This window comes from Tursiops truncatus, chromosome 7 (genome assembly GCF_011762595.2).
Source record: "Tursiops truncatus isolate mTurTru1 chromosome 7, mTurTru1.mat.Y, whole genome shotgun sequence".
NCBI classification, from domain to species: Eukaryota; Metazoa; Chordata; class Mammalia; order Artiodactyla; family Delphinidae; genus Tursiops; species Tursiops truncatus.
In genome coordinates this window covers 39092822-39112934 of record NC_047040.1, presented here as the reverse complement: position 1 = coordinate 39112934, position 20113 = coordinate 39092822, and the positions used below count along the sequence as shown (strand labels likewise).

Sequence of the window (20113 nt, the reverse complement as noted above, 5' to 3'; positions counted from 1 at the left end):
AAATGAAAGAAACATTGAGCTAGAAGTAGTTTCGCCTCCCTGATACGTTACATGCAAGGGCGGAAGAAAAGAAAGTGCTAGGAGATAAGATAAAAATAAGGAAGGCTCAGATAATGCTGGGTTTTGCTCTAAATGCAAAGAGTTTTTTTTCATGGAGTTAATGGAAAGCCATTAAAAGCTCCTCTGTACAAGTTGATTTCTTTTTAAAAATTAAAAAAATATTCTTGTATTCTTCCAGTTTTATTGAGGTGTGAACAAATTGCCTTATCAGCAATATTAACATGAATAACATCCTATGCCCACCTTATCCACTGGTGTAGCTAATACAGATGTACCTCTGTTTTCTAGAACATTGGCTTTCAAACATTTTTTTTTAAGCAGCAGGATACTTTTTTCACAGAGGATTTTATCTTTAAACTCAATATAAACAACAAAAAAAGGGAGGCCTGCTCTGGTTGAACCCGAGGCAGGTGGGTGAAGCCAAAACCTCTGCCTTCTCTACCCAGGCTGCCTGCGAGGGATGAGAGATCAGAAGCCACTGTCCTGGAATAAGTCAAAATCTAAGGAGAACTTCTTAAATGGAAGAGTCTTTAACTGCTTATGTTTTAAAACTGTAACAGTAGCTGATCCTTTTACTTGAAGATTAAATATAAAAATAGTTACAAAATCTGCCATCTGTTTCTCTCTCTATCATAGATTTAAAACTTTTCACTTCTCTCTGATGATTAATGTTAGAAGGCATTGTGAATTATCATTATCCATTTTTAAAGTTATTTCATTCCAAAAAGTAGGTTAAAGCAACTGTGAGTGACACAGTAAACAATGAACAACGGCAGAAGACTTGGGGACTAGTTTTAAGACTCCCCTTAACTAGAGATACAGTCTTAGTTAAGCCACGTAACTAACATTCTCTGTCACCCTACCTTATTAATAAAATGTAGTGGTTATTAGAATTACTATTGGATTTCAGATTTTTATGGCCACAACTCCAAGTAAGAAATACATTTTAAATCTTTATCAACTACACACATATGCATAAAACTTCTAAAATTTCATGAAGTAATGCTTACCTTTACTCCATGCTATGCAGCTTTATATGTTCTATTCCACTGCGTTTCATTTAAAAACGCTGGTCATGACCCATTATGTGGGTTCTCTCTCCCACAGTTGTGACCCATAGTTTGAAAAACACTGGACAGATTGTATGGCCCTTTCCTCTCTAAAATGATGCAGTACTAACATCAATATATGTGACTGTGATCACACAGATCTTCAAAATGTCAAGCACATGGTAGATGCTCAATTATTACTTGTTTTTACTGTGTCAAGGAAATTCTTTGAATATTTAAGTTAAGTAATTTTAATTGAAGTATTTAAGGTGCCAATCCCTTCAAGAAATTTTCCCTTACATAGAACAGTATGGAGGTTCCTTAAAAAACTAAATATAGAACTACCATACCAACAGCAATCCCACTCCTGGGCATATATCTGGAAAAACCATGTTTCGAAAAGGTATATGCACCCCAATGTTCATTGCAGCACTATTTATAATAGCCAAGACATGGAAGCGACCTAAATGTCTATCAACAGAGGAAGAGATAAAGATGATGTGGTACATATATAAAATAGAATATTACTCAGCCATAAAAAAGAATGAAATAATGCCATTTGCAGCAATATGGATACCTAGAGATTATCATATTAAGTGAAGTAAGTCAGACAGAGAAAGACAAATATCATATCACTTATACATGTAATCTAACAAAATATGATACAAATGAACTTTTTTACAAAACAGAAACAGACTCACAGACATACAAAACAACCTTCTGGTTACCAAAGGGGAAATGTGAGGGGAAGTGATAAATTTGGAGATTGGGATTAATATATACACACTACTATATATAAAAGAGATAACTAACTGTAGCACAGGGAACTCTACTCAATATTCTGTAATAACCTATATGGGAAGAGAATCAAAAAAAGAATGGATGTATATATATATGTATAACTGATTCACTTTGCTGTACACCTGACACTAACACAACATTGTAAATCAACTATATGTCAATAAAAATTAAAAGAAAAATCTTCCCTGATTGCTCTAAATATTCATAGCTCACATCTGTGTCTTTCTTATTATACAAAATAATTATGTATGATTCTAATATAATTAAGAGATAATAAAAAAGAGATAATATACATAAACCACACAGTAAATCCCCAAACAAAAAATATAAATTGAGCTTATCAGACACTGTCGTAAGTACCCAAATTACAGTAACTCATTTCTTCCTCACACTATATGGTCAAAGTATAAATGGGGAAACAGAGTCTCAGAAAGGTCACTGCAACCAAGTACTAAGTAACAGAGGCAGGTACTCTGATTCCAGAAGTGCACAGTGGTCCTAAGAAGGGTTAGTTCTATTTTTATAACAGTTACATATATTGTCTGATCCTGCCCATTTAACAAGCAAGATATTTGATAGTAGAGAGCAGTTTGTCCCTTTTTTTGGTAACTCCATATCATTATACTATACTCCAAGAACACCAGTTGGATGAATGAAATACTATTTGTGTGTCTGTGTGTCCATATATATAAACACAACATTTTGTAGGTAGACATAGTTTTTTTCATTTCATGCTCACCCAAACCAAGCCTAAAATTGTAATTAATATTTTAAAGGCTAACTCATTATTAATATGCAAAAATAAACTGTCTGTAAGTCTATTTGGTATATCTCTTTTGATTCTTCCATGTAACACTCATTCTATTAGCAACTGGGATTTGCCAAACTTGTCCTGGGGCTAAATATATTGTCCTTTCATAATGTTGGCAATTTACTTGGTTAAGTAAATAGTCAAAATTTGATAGGTAACATGAATTTAAAATGTGACTAATAAGCCCAACATACTTAAATCATAAGCATTTTGGTTTTTGTTTTGACAAATGTGACCTGTGCATAGAGCTTCACTGAAAAATTCTCATCATGTTCTTAATCTCTCCATTGTAAATGGCAGGTAATAGCCACGTAAAATGTGCACTCACTTCTCTGCCACTTTTGTAGGATAAGTCGAGAGAAGAACAAAGAGATAGTTGGACTAATATTGTGTTAAAATACTTTTGGCATATCAAGTGGCCCTTTTAATTGCAGAAGTGGAGCTATAATGAGAACTAAAGAATGGCAAACAACAGACAAAAATTAAAACAGCTAAATTAGAAGATGTATCCCAAATGAATCTTGAGACAAAGAAAGCATCCTAACCTGTTAGAACTATAATCTCTAAAGTTCTCACTTGATTCATTGCCAATAAATAACGAAAGATATTAACAAAGTAATCATTTAAGATGAGTCTGACACAAATATCTTCAAAAGAAAAAAAAAAAAAGCCCTACATCATTTTGGGTTAATTGTGCCCTCTCCAGGCAATTCTGTAATGTATGCTTGTTATTCAAGTACATACCAGGGGTGCCAAACTGGATGCAATTTTCCAGAGTCCTGGCATAGTCAGGGTCACTTAATTTAATTAGGTGAAGACTATTGGTTTTTTCCATGTTCTTGATCCATTTATTAGCCTGACCTTGAGGATCTATCATCAGAGGCCACCTTCTTGCGTTCCTGAAAGGGAAAGAAAGACAATGCTGGTCAAGCCATGATCTGTCTCTCTGCTATTTAAGAGGCATGCATCACTTTCTTACAGTTTAAACTTTATAGTATTATTTTACTTTTTAGCTTGTTTTGAGAAACTGTGTTCTTGAAGCAGAAACATTTAAATTGAGAAGGCTACTAGAACGGCAACTACAAAAGCCATCTGGCAAACTTAACACAAGTTCTTTTACTCCTTTAGAAAATTACAATTCTCTAAATGTTAAATTATATTTTTGAAAATGTTTGCTGCTCTTGCTAATTAAGTCACAATGATAACCATCAAGAGTACTAGAAATCAGGAAACTCCAATTCTTCACTAGGCCCTGCCATTAATTAATTCTGTGACCTTGGGCAAGCCACTTCATTTCCTCAACTTCTGTCTGCTGTCATTTCCACAAGAGGGAAAGAGAAAGGATGGAGACATCACATCTCTATTTGAAATCTAGACCATTAAAGATATAGTGGTCTAAAATAACGGTGAGAAGCAAAATTTTATATCATCTAATCTTCATAATAGCCATCGATCCTTAAGTGTTAACACAATTGTTGACCCAGTAATTGTTTCAAATAGCTGTATATTTAATGTCACATATGCAGTTCACTACATACTTGCCTAGAGTTTGCGAGCTTCTTATGAACAGAAATATATTCTATGAAAGTCAGGGTTTTTGCAGTATGAGAGAGCTCATACTTATTGCTTTATTCTCACTCCCATCTCCCTTTTAGGATAAGAACAAGAACAGTGAACCACCACAAGGCGCCCAGTTTACTGCCCAGGGAGTTGTTGGGTCACAAAGAGTTAACCAGTATCTGCCATCACGACATGGTATCCAACCACAGAGCTTTCTATCTGCTGTGAAATGTAATCAGCATTAAGATCACTGTTCTTTTCCTTCCTCTCAGAAGTTTCAGTAAACACAAGTCATAATTTTGGCCAGTTTCCTAAAGATACTGTCATACTCTTCCAAAAGTGAGCACAGCAAATTCATGCCGAGCATCAGAAGAACAGGAGGAGAAAATAAAAGGTGACTGGGGCAAAAAAAAAAAAAAAAAAAAAAGCTGGGGATGAATCAGGATAATCTATTCAATTCCATCTCATTACAACACAAATTTAGTATTTCATCGGATCATTTGTCCCACATGAAAGGAACCACCGTCCTCCAATATAAGCATTACATAATGTATTAGTGAGCTTGGGCTGCCATAACAAACCACCACAGACTGTCAAACAGCAGAAATTTGTCTTCTAACAATTCTGGAGGCTGGAAGTTCAATATCAAGGTGCTGGCAGAGGTCTCCCTCCTTGGCTTGCGGACAACACAGCCCTCTTGTGCCCTCAAGTGGCCTTTGCTCTGTACGCAGATCCCTAGTGTCTCTTCCTTTTCTTACAAGGACACCAGTCCTACTGGATGAGGGCTCTACCCTTATGACCTCATTTAACCTTAATTACCTCCTTGAGGCCCTGTCTCCAGATATAATCACACAGTGGGTTATATCTTCAACATATGATTTTGTAGGGGGTGGGGGGACAGAATTCATTTTATAATATTAATTATATTTAGGAAGAAATGAGACTAATAAAAAGGGAACCATATCCATAAGAAACTAAAGGGAGTAAGAGGGAAATGAGAAACAAAACTTATATGTAAAAGTTTCATTCTGTTACATTTTGGAAATATTTTTAAGGTTGGAGGATTATGTGAGCTTTAGACAGCATTTATGCTTTCCTAAAGAAACTGAAATGACTCACTCTTCTTTCTGTTGCTTCCACAATTTTTTAGCCACAATACCCCTGTTCATGCTGTTTCTTTGTCCAAAATGCACTTCTTCCCCATCCTTTCATGTTCAAGTACTACTCACATTTCAAGTTCAATTCAAATCTATGCAGTTCACAAAGCCTGTCTTGATCTCTTTTCTCACTGAACTTCTTTAGCCATTCATCCATATTATATTTATGGTGCTTTCATATAATGATAATATTCTATTACGGTAATTCTATAATTTATTAGCTGCATCACCCAACTAAATTGTATATTCTTTGAGGGACGGGTCCATGCTGATTCTTCTTTTTCCTCTTTTCCTAGATCAAATAAAGCTTGCATACGACGATCCACTGAAGTGGGAACAGCAGAAAGAACATCTGACAAACACCATACAAGTTAACTCATTCTAAAAATGGATATTTTATAAGAGATTATCCCCGCATAGAGAAGACTGGTCCAAAGAACACCATCTCAAAATTAGAGGAAAGGACTTCTGGTGTTGACCAAACTGGGTAAAATCCACTATAGCCTACCTTTGTCACTGATTACAATGAAAACTTTAGGATAAAATACAAAAATCAACTACTTGCAGATTCTAAAAAGTAAGTAATAAGAAGTGAATGGGAAAAAAGTTACAACTTGAGTAATGACCAGTAAGCAGGTGGTGACTTTCTTGTGTGTGTGCGCATGTGTGTTTTCTCCTTATCTTCTGGCTTTGGTCTGAGAACAGGCCTAATGGGGGGAACTGTGCAGCAGGCACAGGTAGCAAAAACTCAAAGTAGAAGATGGAGAAAATGATCATGTGTGAGCCAGAGAGTGGGGGTGGGGGGAATCTCTCTGTTCTCTCTTCTGTCCCTACCCCCAGGTCAACCCAGCCAGAACTATATTACCATGGCAGAGCAGTGGTAATTCAGTCACCTAAAACACTGAGTGAAAATCCATCTCTCTGTATAGAAGAGCTGGGAAAAGGGGCCTCTGTTGTGCATAGAGTCTGAGGGGTGTCATAATCTGCTCAGGGTGCTATAACAGGATTCAGTCCAAAATTACTTGATATACAAAGAACCAGAATGTGACTAATTCTTAAAGAAAAAGTAAGATGTTAGATTTACTAGAAAAATACCTTTAAGCAGTTATTATAACAACTCTTTATTTGGTAACAGTGAATATTTTTTGAAATAAATGGAAAGAGAGGTGTTATCAACAGAGAAATAGAAAGTTTAACAAGAACCAAATGAAAATTTTAGAACTGAAAAATATGATACCTGAAATTAAAACTTTACTGTAAGGACTCAACAACAGAAAGGAGACAACAGAGGAAACAATCAGTGAACTTGATGACCCGTGAAAAAAATAATCCAATTTGAATAATAAAGAGAAAAAAAGATTGGAAAAAAAAAAGAACAGCGTCTCAAAGACCTGTGAGAAAATATTAAAAGGTTTAACATTCATGTCACTGGGGCCCAGAAAGAAGGAGAAAGAGATTGGTGTAGAAAAGATATTTGAAAAAATAGTTGAAACTTTCCCAAATTCAGTGAAACACATAAATTTACAGCTTCACAAAATTCAATCCTTAAAAAGGAGAAACCAAAAAAACAAAAAAACCCCACCTACACCCAACCTCATTATAATCAAACTGCTGAAAACCAAAGAAAAAAATTTTTTTTTTTTTTTTTTTTTTTTTTGCAGGCCTCTTACTGTTGTGGCCTCTCCCGTTGTGGAGCACAGGCTTCGGACACGCAGGCTCAGCGGCCATGGCTCACGGGCCCAGCTGCTCCGCGGCATGTGGGATCTTCCCGGACCGGGCACGAACCCATGTCCCCTGCATTGGCAGGCGGACTCTTAACCACTGCGCCACCAGGAAAACCCAGAAAAAATATTTTGAAAAAATATTTTTAAAAAAGCAGCAGAGAAAAACGATATATTACATTTGGATGAAAATTATTCAAAAGACTGCAGATTTTACATCAGAAATCATGGAGCCAGAACAGAGTAGAAATGTCAACCCAGAATTCTACGTCCACCAAACATATCCTTCAAGAATAAAGGCAAAATAAAAAGTATTCTCAAATGAAGGAAACTAGAAAATTATTTGCCAGCAAATCTGCTCTAAACAGATGCTAAAGTTCTTCACCCTTAAGGGAAATGATGCCACAGTGAACTTTAGAAATAAAAGAAGATCAAAAAATGATAAATATAATAGGCTATTTCCTCCCTCTTAAGTTCTTTAAAGCATACACAAATACTAAGACAAAATATTAACCTTGTGTGTCTGGGGGGCAGAGTTTCAATGTATGCAGACATAATATATATGACTTTGATAACATAATCAGAGGAGGGTATAGGGGACTTGCATGGTTACAAGTCTTCTACATTTTAACTGAAGTGGTAAACTATCTCTAGGTAGATTGTGAAAAATTGTACTAAAAAATAATCCAAAGTATTATAGAAAAAAATAGATAAATTGGGCTTCCCTGGTGGCGCAGTGGTTGAGAGTCTGCCTGCTGATGCAGGGGACACGGGTTCGTGCCCCGGTCCGTGAAGATCCCACATGCGGCGAAGCGGCTGGGCCCGTGAGCCATGGCCGCTGAGCCTGCGCGTCCGGAGCCTGTGCTCCGCAACGGGAGAGGCCACAACAGTGAGAGACCCGCGTACCGCAAAAATAAATAAATAAATAAATAAAAATAGATAAATTAAAGTGTGATACTAAAAATGGTGGATTATTCAAATAATCTAAAAGAATAAGAAATGAGGAACAGGGCAACAAAAACCAAATGTAAAAACAGAAAAATAATAAAATGTCAGATCTAATTTCAATGATATCAACCATATCAAGTATAAAGTTGTCTAAATTTACCAATTGAAGGAGAGAGATCATCAGACTAGAAAAATACAAGGTCAAACTGTATGCTATCCACAAGGTACCCACTTCAAATATAACAACATATTTATATTAAAAGTAAAATGATGGTAAAAGATACCAGGCAAACACTAACCAAAAGAAAGCTGGACTGACTATAGTAATATCAGAAAAAAGGAGGTTGCAGAACAAGAAAAATTATCAGGGATTATGAGGGATAATACATAATGATAAAAGGGTCAGTTCATCAATAATACACGGCAATCTTAAATGCGTATGCATCCAACAAGTGAGCTCCAAAATACAGGAAGCTAAAACTGATAGAAATGAAGAAACAAGTAGATGGAATATTAGCAACGATATGGAAGATATGAACAACACTCTCAAACAACTCAACCTGGCATTTAAAGAAGTCTCCATCCCATAATATGTCAATTGCACAGGGAACATTCACATAGACCATATTTATGCCATAAAACAAATTGTAATAAATTTAAAGCACCTGGAATCAGATAATGTATGCTCTCTGAACGTAATGGAATTAAGTTAAAAATTAAAAAACAAATAACAAAAAGAAAGCTTAAAAATTCTCAAGTATTTGGAAATCAAACAATACATTTTTAAAATAACCTATGGTTCAAAAAAGAAAAAGTCTCAAGAGAAACCAGAAAATACTTTAAAGGAAATGAAAGTAAAAATACACCATATCAAAATTTGTGCTATGCAGCTAAAGCAGTACTTAATGGAAAATATATAGCATTAAAATGCATAGATTAGAAAAGAAAAAAAATCTAAAATCAGTAACTTAAGCTTCCCTCTTATATCAGAAAAAGAAGAGCAATTTAGGTCAAAAGCAAGCAAAAGAAAAGAAACAGTTAATATTAAATAAGAAATCAATGAAATTGAAAATCAACCAACCAAACAAAACAAAAACCAAAAAAATAAAAAAGGAGAAAAGCAATAAAAGGCTTGTTCTTAGATAGGATCTACAAAATTTATCAAACTCTAGCTAAACAAAGAAGGTACAAATTACCAATATAAGGAATGATAAAGAAAATTATCACAGACCCTGCAGACATTAATAGGATGTTAAGGGAATGCTACAAACAACCCTATGCCCATAAATTTGGCAACTTAGTTGAAATGGACCGATTTCTTGAAAGACAGAAACTACCAAAACTCACTTGAGAATAAATAGATAACTTGAATGTCCTATAAGTATTTTAAAATTGAATTCATAGATAAGATCTTCCAACAAAGATCAAAGAAGATCTAAATAAATGGAGAGATATACTGTGTTCCTGGATTAGAAGACTTACTAAGTTGTCGATTCTTCCCAAATTTTGATCTATAGATTCTGCAGTCCTTATCGAAATCTCAGCAGAATCTTCTGTGGATATTCTAAAATTTATATTGAGAAGTAAAAACTAGACAAAACAATTTTGAAAAAGAAGAAAAAAGTTGGAAGAGAGATACTGTTCAATACCCAGTTAACAACTGCATCAAATTAATTTTCTTCAAACAACACCCTCAAGATAACATCTTTTTGATTCAAAAAGAGGACAATGTTGTGGCTTCAGTCTACAATGTTTGCTTTTGAAGATCACAGCTCCCATAGTTTCTCAAGTGGAAACTGAATTATTATAGCACCCAGCACTCCAAGTTTTGATAGTGTTTGTTCTTTTGCTATTGTCTAGAGAGGATAAATATTTGGTGCTCTTCTGTATTTTTGAAAAATACAGAGTTCTAACATGATAATACATGTTCACTGTAGTCTGCATGGAAGGATGGAATTTGGATATATAGCAGTGGAGCACACACAATTAGATAAAAACAGACAAAGAAAGGTGGGTGTTCCTCTCAGTTATTACTGTTGCTGAAATAAACCTGATTTATCTAACTCCTATAAAAATGAAAACTTAAAACATTTTTTAAAAGCAGAGTTATATTAGATATAGGTCTGATCTACTTACCAAGTTGTTAAACAATCCCAATACTTTCCCTGTGAAATGTTTAGATAGAATCCAATTACATTTAATGTTATCACTAGCCCTTGAAATTCTGATTAGCTAAGGAAACATCAAGTGTCAGTAGCTCCAAAAGTTAATTATGTTCTAACTTGTCCAAATTTTACATATTCTTCCAGTTCCCTAAATTACTGACTCTTCCCTCAGCTGAGATAGTATGTGAAAAGCATTTAGCACAGGCTCAGGTCCTTAGTAAGTGCTCCATATTAGGTATTATCATTATCAAGCAAGTATCTCTGGGGAAGGAAGAACACACTAGCAAATAAGTACGATACTTATTTGATACTTCAAAATGATCACCTTAACCTATTTACTGAAACCTCTCAGTATAAGATTACCAAAATCATTGAAAAAAAGCCAAGAATGAAAAATGTTAATATTTCCTACTTAGTAAGGTTGCTACCATAACTTCTTGCTAATGCTTCAACACTTTTACAAACAAATAGCAAACATTTAGGGGTTATGGCTCATTAAAACCATTTTCTACCTCAATCTCTCCTGAAATGGAAGTTTGTCTTGAAAAAGATCACTGAAAGATATGGAATCTTAAAAGCAGAAATATTCATCAACAGTTCCAGCATTATTGAAATATGACTGGACCCAAAAGAAAGGGTACATTTATTTGCTAGAATATAAGAAGTATATCAGCCTCCGCTGGATAAATGGAGTTATAGGAATACATTATAGATGTCCTCCTAGGTAGAACAAAAGTATATAAATTGCAAATCAAAACAATAAAGACATAACTACTACTATGTGGGACATGACCAAGTATATTCACAATTGTTTGGGAAGATCAAAGCTTTTTTTTCTGAGAGGGAAACAATAGCAACAACAACAACAACAACAAAATTGGACTATTATTTTAGCTGAAGTTAATTGGTCCAGCTGGACAAAAGTAAAAGGTGGACTTTTTTTCTATTGAAATTTTTAAAATAAAATTTTATTATCATTAATTATTATTATTTGTACAATATTATATTTTGACTTCAACAGCACGCCCACCACCGAAGGTTTAGTTTCCATTCATTACCAGATCTTTGATCCCCTTTACCCATTTCAGCCTCCCCCCACACCCCCATCCCCTCCCCTCTGGTAACTACTACTCTGCTCTCTGTATCTACATGTTTGCTTTGTTTTGTTTATTATTTATCTGTCTACCTATTTATTTAATATTTCACATTGGAGCGAAAGCATACAGTATTTGTCTTTTTCCATCTGACTTATTTCACTTAGCATAACACCCTCAAGGTCCATCCATGTTGTTACGAGTGGCAAGATTTCATCTTTTTTATGGCTGAGTAGTATTTCATCTCACATATACACCACATCTTTAGCCCTTCATCTGTTGAGAGACATTTGGGTTACTTCCATATTGTTGGATAGTATAAATAATGCTGTGATGAACATAGGGATGCACATATCTTTTCTAATTAGTGTTTTTGTTTTCTTCAGATAAATACCTAGAAGTGGAATGGCTGAATCATATGGTAGTACTCTTCTTACTTTTTTGAGGAATCTCCATACTGCTCTCCATAGTGGCTGTACCAATGTACATTCCCACCAACAATATATAAGGCTTCCAAAAGATAGACTTCTAAACATTCAGAAACCTCCCATATTGTCAATGTCCAATGTGTATTCTCACATTAAATGTCTACGCAAACTGTTTGCCACCTACTTGTTAAGTGTTTAAAAAACGAACTAGGTGCCATCCTAAACTTCTTAAAAGGTACTTAAACATCTGTTTTAGTTGCAAACTAATGCACATATTTACCACTTATCTAGATTCTATAATTTTTCTTCTGGATTAATGTAGATTATCAGAGCAAGAGTACCCAGTGCTTAATTTTAGTCCACCAAAGAAAAGCTTGATAATCTCGTCTCCAAATCAACAAAGTAATTAAATGTAAGTTTAGTTCCTGGGAAAGTTTGTTTTTCTGAGTATGATTTGCTTGATTGAAAAATGAGAACTGTGTGACACAGCTTTTCTTTTTTACCTTGGTTATCGCAAAGCTGTGAGCTTAATTCAGGACCCAACTGCAAGGATTAGCTTGTCTCAAGTACCTAATAGTAACTACCTCTTTAATATCCCTAGGTGGTCTTATCAGATTTTATCCTGTTTTATGTTATATTCAAACTGCACATGCTTCAAATCCTTTTAGAATAGTTCAGTAAATAAATGCTATAGAAATCCATATGGCAGGATCATTTGCTGAGCAGTAAAGAAATTTGTTCACCAGAATTTTAATTTGTAGAATAATTTTCATAAATATTACAAACAAAAAATTTAATAATATGGTTTTTACACATAGTGGTTAATTCTATTTTTAAAAATTTACATGCCTCAACCATTTTTACTTTAAGTACCATCATATCAATTACTTTTTCAGTAGTAAAGTAACAACTACTCAAAATAGTGATGTAACACAGAACTGAACGTTTCCTGATGGTTTCCCTGTGCTATTTCTAACATGCTAAAACCTCCAAAAAGATTGGTCCAGTGATAGAAGGCCCATAGTAATGTGACCTTGAAAATAACACAATCAATGATCATCCTCACACTAGGACAGAGTGAAGTCCTTGGCTTCTAGGAGGCAACACCTTGAGGAAAGGTAAGGCTGGATGAGCCTCCAGTATCCTCCCGGCCCAATCTCCATGGGATTTATCTACTAACCAGGAGCTTGCAGGAATAGCACCACTCTTTTAAAAGCCCCAATCAGCCCAGGACCCAGAAATGTATCCATATCATTTAAGGTGGTCGCACACCCAGCAGGGAATAAGACATCACCAACACAAACCTATCCCTGCATATTTCACTAACCTATAATAACAAAACCCTGTGTTTTATGGGAATAAAAAATTTGGACTTCACTTACTTATGGCAGGGTTTTGCTCTATTTGCTAAAAATTGATTAAAAATTAAGCAAAAGTCATCTGGGGTTTTTAGTTTGTTTACTACTGTCTCCAATGCTCAACTACTCTGACATTAATTGGAGAAGGAAGTGATTATCCATATTTAATTTAGCTAATTAGTTAAGTAATACATTTTTCAATACTATAAAAGTTTACTAGCTGTGTTAAAAAGGTACACAGATAAATAAATCCACTGACTGATAGAGATCATTTGTGAGAAATATTTTCCTTACGTTATGATGATCCCGTTATCAATAGAAAATGAGTCAGAAGGTAATCCAGCAATATTCCAGGCTCGAATTGTCACTGCTTCTCCCAGAATACTCATAAGGGAATAATCATCTGAGCAGGGGATACCTCTTCCTTTGCACAAATTTGTCCACTCCTTGGTCTGGTTCTTTAAGACATACACAGAAAGATATAAAAATGAGGTTGGAGGTTACCAAATGGATACCTTGTAAACTCCTCAACTACGCTCTGAGTCTACAAAGCATTGTTGAAACTCTACCTCAAAAATGATTTGTGTTCATCGTATTTTTCAAAATAAAATCATAATTTAGAAGCTCTACTATGCATTCAAATGAAAATTATATATAATGTTAAGATAAAATTTAGATAGATCACTTACTAGTGAAATCAGAACTTTGTATCTGGAAAAAATAATTGCCAATTATGATTCCAAAGCTTCTGTTGACAAAATACATGGAGATCACCATGTTTTTCTACACATTTTCTTTAAATTATAAATATCAGCACACCTTACTACAATATTGTGGTATAAAAGTAAATCCAATTTGAACCAGTAGGGGACACAGAAAACATTTGTGTCTGGCTCTCACATGTCCTGGGGGAAGGACCAGAGCAGGGTTATTAGGCACCAATAAGGATCAGGGCACATACTGGAGTTTTGGATACCCCACCCGGGGCACCGTTTGCTAGGATGCTCAGGAACCAGAAGCATACTTCAAGCTTAGGTTCACACTCAGAAAATCAGAAATCAAGGTCCAAATTGAGGTTATAGATCAAAGGGTTCATAAACAGTGAAAGACATGACTGGAGAGAAAATAGGTTAGAAAGTGGCAAGGAGAAGGTGGATATATGCGGTGTTGATACCAGTCCGTGGGCAAATGAGGATGCCGTGTGTACCAAGTGGAGCTAGCTGAGAGGGCATGGTGGGTACTACCGTCTCCCTTGGGTTCCTGCTGAGTAGGGTGGACCAACATTCCCTTCGGTTTGCACATGAAAGGCTATGACAGTTTGGGGACAGCTGATGATTTTCATGACCTTGATTAGCCGGTTATTCTGTAGAATGCCCCACAGCTGGGTCTGTGTGGTATTCTGTCATGAGTCAATTTAGGTTATGCACCTTTGGCAGGAATATCACAGAAATGATACTGTGTTCTTCTCATTGCATCTCATCAGTGGCACATGATTTCAAACTGTCCATTTATGGATGACATTTTTATTTTGATTAAGGCATTGTCTGCCAGGCTTCTGTCTCATAATTATAAGATCTTAGGTATGATTAAAGCTTCCTTGGATGGTGGGCCATAACACAAAGACACTCCTATAGATGAGAGGCAGAACTCTTTGTTACTTACAGCTCCAAATGAGAGAAATTGATACGCAGCCTCCTGATACACAGGAGGCTGCACCTGGACACAGAGTAACAGCAAGGTGGAACTGTAGGGGGCAGTTTATAAACATCAAGCAGAGTGGGCTGGAGTTAGCTAGGTTTCCAGGGCTTCCTGATGACTGGGTCCTTTGAATAGTTCCACAGGCACCGGGAAGAAGGGGCCGTCCTTGGGTGTTAGGTATATGGGGGTCTCTGGAAGTTGGATATGTGCCTATTGTAACCCAGGACTATTAGAACCTGAAAAGGGAAGTGGTTGGCGTGAGGGCTTAGCAAACTGCCCACAGAAGGGAATTCAGAGTTGTTAACCATGATTCAAAACTGAGTTAAGACAGCACACTCACGAGTACTTAATGACTATCATCTGGGTTTTTACTTGCTTTGGTTGTTGGCACCAGGACAGATGGCATGGCTATGTAGGGTGGAGGAGAAGGCAGCATTTCCAGTTTGATTCTGGCTCCTAGTACACAGTTCCTATGGGCATGTTTTTGATTTTTCGTTGAAGACTTTTGTGGGGAGGTCTGAAGGTTTTCTCAGATACAGCTTGATGCTGGTATGGGCATCGTAGCCAGTGATACGGGGAAGAAGTAGGGAAAATGAAAGCCATAGTTGCTGTGGAATGCTATCTATAGTTGACAGGTGTAGTATGTTATCACAGATGAACTGGCTTAGAAATTTAAGCGGCCAATTATACATCTGTAAGGGTGTAGCAGCAGAGCATAAGTGAAATGAACATGAGGGCCTCTGAACAAGCATCTCAAAATGCAAGCCAAGGATCTTGGCTGGTAATCAGGCGGTAAGATAGTTGGTGGAAATGGAAAACTGACCACTAAGGGTGCCATCTTGGTGAAAGTAACTACCGCCACCAAAGCAGTTTGACTTTGATTATTGGTAGGAAAAGGTCCCTCAGAAAGTTCAAAGTAATTCAACTCCAGGGCTTGTATGTCCTTACAGCTTTGTAGGATTTTGTTTTGGAGATAGGCGTGGGCATTACGATCGAATACTGTGGGCCCAGTTATGCTAGGAGAATGGAAATTTTCTACATTTTATTATGAGGAGTGCCAGAAACTCTACAAAGGGGTTGATGAATAATCGACAACTACTCAGACTCAAGCTTAGAGGGAGGGGATCTAGATACTTACTGCAGCCTCTTGGTATCCAGAGACTTTGATGTTAGGAAAAACCCAAGATTGTTTTAAAGCCTTTTTGTCTTACTTGGGTTTCCCAGTAGCAGACTCTGACATGAAGATTTATCTGAAATGATTTATTAAGGAAGGGATACTAGGAGAAGCAGGATAACGACCAGGAAAAAGCCAGTAAAAGGTGAGAGATCAGCCAAAGTTCTGCACAGGTGGTTACACCTTATTCCTACAGGGGGTGTAAGTTATTCCTTGCAGGGAGACAGACCTTCAGGCTCTCACCTCTGTCAGTCTTTCACTGAGGCCAGCCTCAGAGGGCAGTAAATTCCCAGCCAATTTTAGCTCTCCAAGCACTGCGCAAAGTGAGTTCTAAGAACCCAAGGGAAGTCTGCCAAAAAAGCCACAGGTGCTGGTTGTTGGACGTGAACGCACAGGAAACCAGGTGGGGACCTGGGCAGAGCACTGAAGTTGCCACTATTACCCTTGTGCTTAGAATCGAATGGGAAACTTGATGGGGCGTAAACTGCCAGCTGCCCTGACCCAGGAGAAATAGATAAAAAAGACGATTACAGAGCAGGATTCAGAGAATGAATTCAAAGGAAGGAACAATGACGTTAGAGATTAGTTAAATAAAAGCCTAGGTTGCTACAGTAAAGCAAGGAAGGGATAAAATTGCCTTCAAGTCTTCTTAGATGGGAGGGGATAAGGTGTCCTCTTGAATCAGGGGTGGGGACAGTGCACAGAAGTTCACAGAAGGAGTTATGAGCTTTGCTTGGAGCTTGTGTCTAGTTTAGTGTTGCTTTGCTTCTGTCCATAAATTTCAAGGTCTCAGTACAAGCCTCAATGCTTCCTTGAAGCATTTGTATAGTGGTCTAACTGGCAGCCCCCATTCTGGTGGAAGCAGGTGACTGGGGAGTCAAGCAAGATGCAGTGCTTTGGAAGGAGTCGTCAGAGAGGGCTGGGTTGGGAGGAGTGGCCCTGGCTGGTGACTTCCAGCATGGCACTGGAATGCTCAACAGGAGCCAGCGCAGACACCCGGGGGTATGTTGGGAACCAACAGAGGAGTGTAGGAGGCTCTGCAGGTACCACTTCCATCCTTCCAAGTTGACACAGAAGAGTAGCAAGAGGGCTAAATTAGGATTCAGGTGACAACAAGTCTCATTTCTGCTCTGTCATTAACCAGCTGTGTGGTTCTGAGCAGTTTTCTTAATCTTCATAAGCCTCAGTCTCTGAAAATGTCGAGCAAACAAGTCTATGACTAGGTAAATAGTGTCATGTTAAAAGTTAATTATCTGAACTACAAGATGTCAATGCCATAACTGCAGACAGTCATTCAGACACAAATGAAGACAGAAAGCTAAGAAGAATACGAAAGTCATGCACCAGGACAAGGGCTACCAGAACCAAAAGATAAAGACAGAAGCATGATCAATGTGAGGATTTTAAACTAGTTTGGTTAAAAGCAAACAAGCAAACCAAAACAGTGGCCACCAAGAATCAACCCTACTTCAGCGAAAGCCCTGAATTCAAGTGAAGCTCAACTGAGACCACGGGCAAAGCGAATGCTTTGTAAAACTTGATAAAGCCACACACAGAAGTGGGTTTTCATTTACTCTTTCTCTCCTCCGTTGACACCAGAAGCTATTGGCAAATGTTTCAAATTTCTCTCTTCTCTTTATTTTCACTGCCTTCTTCTCCTTTTAATTTTTCTAAATCTCTCCTCCTGCTTTGACAGGGCCATGTCCTGGGTTGTACTCCTAGAGAGAGCTGAAAAATGTGCTGGGTGTCATTGAGAAAGGGACTGAACAGTGGAACAAAAAAGCTGGGGTAAGAAGTAGGGGTTAGGAGTTGGATCAAGGAGGCAGAATCCGTCAAAGGGGTGGGAATTCGAAGCAGGGAACCTGGTATTTATTTTCTTAGGAAAGAAGCCACTTATCAATTGGGTTTTAGGTAGGTTCGTCTTTTCCTCCCATAAAGTATCAGTTTCTCAAGTCATTTGGAAATGATTTATTATTGAGATTCATAGAGAGTAGTTGACTAAACACCCCCCAGCTCCCCAAAATATCCTGATACGTTTATACTTGTTTAAGAACTGAAATTTTATCATTAGAGCCTACCATTTCACATTACGTTCTAAAGTAGATCTTTTTGTTTCTAAAACAATTAGAAGAGTATTTGATATAGCACTTTTTTGGCTACCAAGCTAATTTATTGAATAATTAAAATACACAACTAGAAATCACTTGAAAACATTTTTCTCCCTCGTACTTACCAAAAAATCCAAACAAACAAAAAACCCCAAGATTAATGTTGATTGTAATGGGAGGGTCAGGAAGAGACCCTAGAGGTCGATGAGTACTCCCTACCTGTCGATAGTTAGATGTAAAGGCTCCGAGGTAAGCGACGACCCCTGAGGAAATGAGGATGTCCCCTGTCAGGTTGATGTACAGCTGCCCCAGCTCCAGAGCTGTTTGGCTCCAGCGAGTTTTCTCACCCCCAAGGCCTCCGATCAACTTTTCAGCTCGTTCTAGCTTTTTGCTACACAGGTCAACCTCAAAAATAAAAGTAAACTTTTATCAACATCTACAAGGAGAATAAGTTAAAAAATTATTCAAATTTCTGCAAGATTTTACCCTCAGGGATAAATTTTTACATTACAAACACGCCAGGAATTAATTTTTTTTAACGCCCTAAAAGAAAAATGTGCAATATCTAACTATGAAGATCGGCAAGTCCATGACCTTTTAGAACATTTTTCATAATAAAGTGTATACTTTAATATAATTTGTGAAATTTGTAACAGATATTTATCATATAATGCAAAGAATAGCTCTATTAAAGGAAATGAGCTACCGTATGAGACACTGAAAGTTAATTAAGTAATAAAGGACATCCTCTTGCAAATATAGATGTTTCCCCTCCATTTTAATAATCTAAATGCATTTTATTTTAAATATTCTATGAACGTTTTCCCCTCATTTAACTTGTGGTTGATTTAATGATAATTTTAAAGGTTAAATGTTTAAAAGTTTTAATAATTTATGCTTACTTACAAAGCACAATTTTCAAGTTGTTAAATTGTGTCAACCTACTCAGACACTTGCAATTAACCTTAAATTAGGACATCAATCAATAGTTGACAGCCTACTTTGTGCAGAAGACTGTCAACCAAGTTTGATTATACATAATTAAGCAATGTTATTTTAAAAAAGAGGAAGGGTAATTATGAATATGGCAAACTTTGGGAAAAGCTATTTCAACCCATGCAATAGCAATATTCCAACAGAATACCTGAATTATTTTGATTAATTTTAAGTGACTTAGCATCATTATTCTTAGAAGATGACAAGATTAAGTAAAGGTTATCTTAAAGTTCAAAATGAAATAATTTACATGAACAGAGGAAGTAAATAATTGATAAAAGCAGAGACATTTAGATCATTTTGGAATAAGAATTTGTCTTATACTTTTTCTTATGCTATTAATATTTATATTAAATAAATGCTTTTAGATTAAAAGATATAAAATACTGTATCAGTTTATCTAAAGATAGGTTTAAAAAAAGCAGAAGGTATGTAATTGGTAATATTTTTGATACTTCCTAAATAAAAACCTTTCTCTCTTAATTTTCCCTCCTTTAATATCTTTTGCTTCCTAGTTTCTTTCTTCACCCATTCTTCTTTCAACAGTATTAAAATGTTGAATCAGGTCTTGGACTATAATAAAGTTGCCATCAGAAGCCACCAAGTAAAAATATTTTAGCCAAAATTTCTCTTCCAAAAGTAGATTTTTAATGCACATATATGCATGCATTCAATCTACATTACCATAATTTTCCAACATTTTATTATGAAAAGTTATTTCAAACATACAACACAGTTGAAAAATGTTTACAGTGAGCAACCACATACCCATTTTTTAGTTATATTATTTAAACTAAAACTGATCACTTGGAACCCATGCCTAATCATTGGTCACATTTTTAAGATTAGCACCATGTTACATATTGCACAAATACAGAATTTGTGCACATATCCTACAGAAAGAAGCAGTCTAGTACAATGAGAAACAGCATAGCTATTAGAGTCAGATTGCCTGGGTTTGGATCTCAGCTTAGAAGCTGCACTG

General features: G+C 36.3%; 1 protein-coding gene across 1 annotated transcript in view; it reads right to left on the bottom strand.

The window, feature by feature from the left end:
- Nucleotides 1-20113, bottom strand: part of DNAH7 (dynein axonemal heavy chain 7) — a 243722-nt gene that overhangs the window by 68353 nt on the left and 155256 nt on the right. The window contains exons 45-47 of the mRNA XM_019939243.3: nucleotides 18352-18537; nucleotides 13447-13610; nucleotides 3466-3620 (exon numbers count right to left, since the gene is read on the bottom strand). Of these exons, the coding sequence (XP_019794802.2) occupies nucleotides 3466-3620; nucleotides 13447-13610; nucleotides 18352-18537 (505 nt within the window). The remainder of the gene's footprint in view (nucleotides 1-3465; nucleotides 3621-13446; nucleotides 13611-18351; nucleotides 18538-20113) is intronic.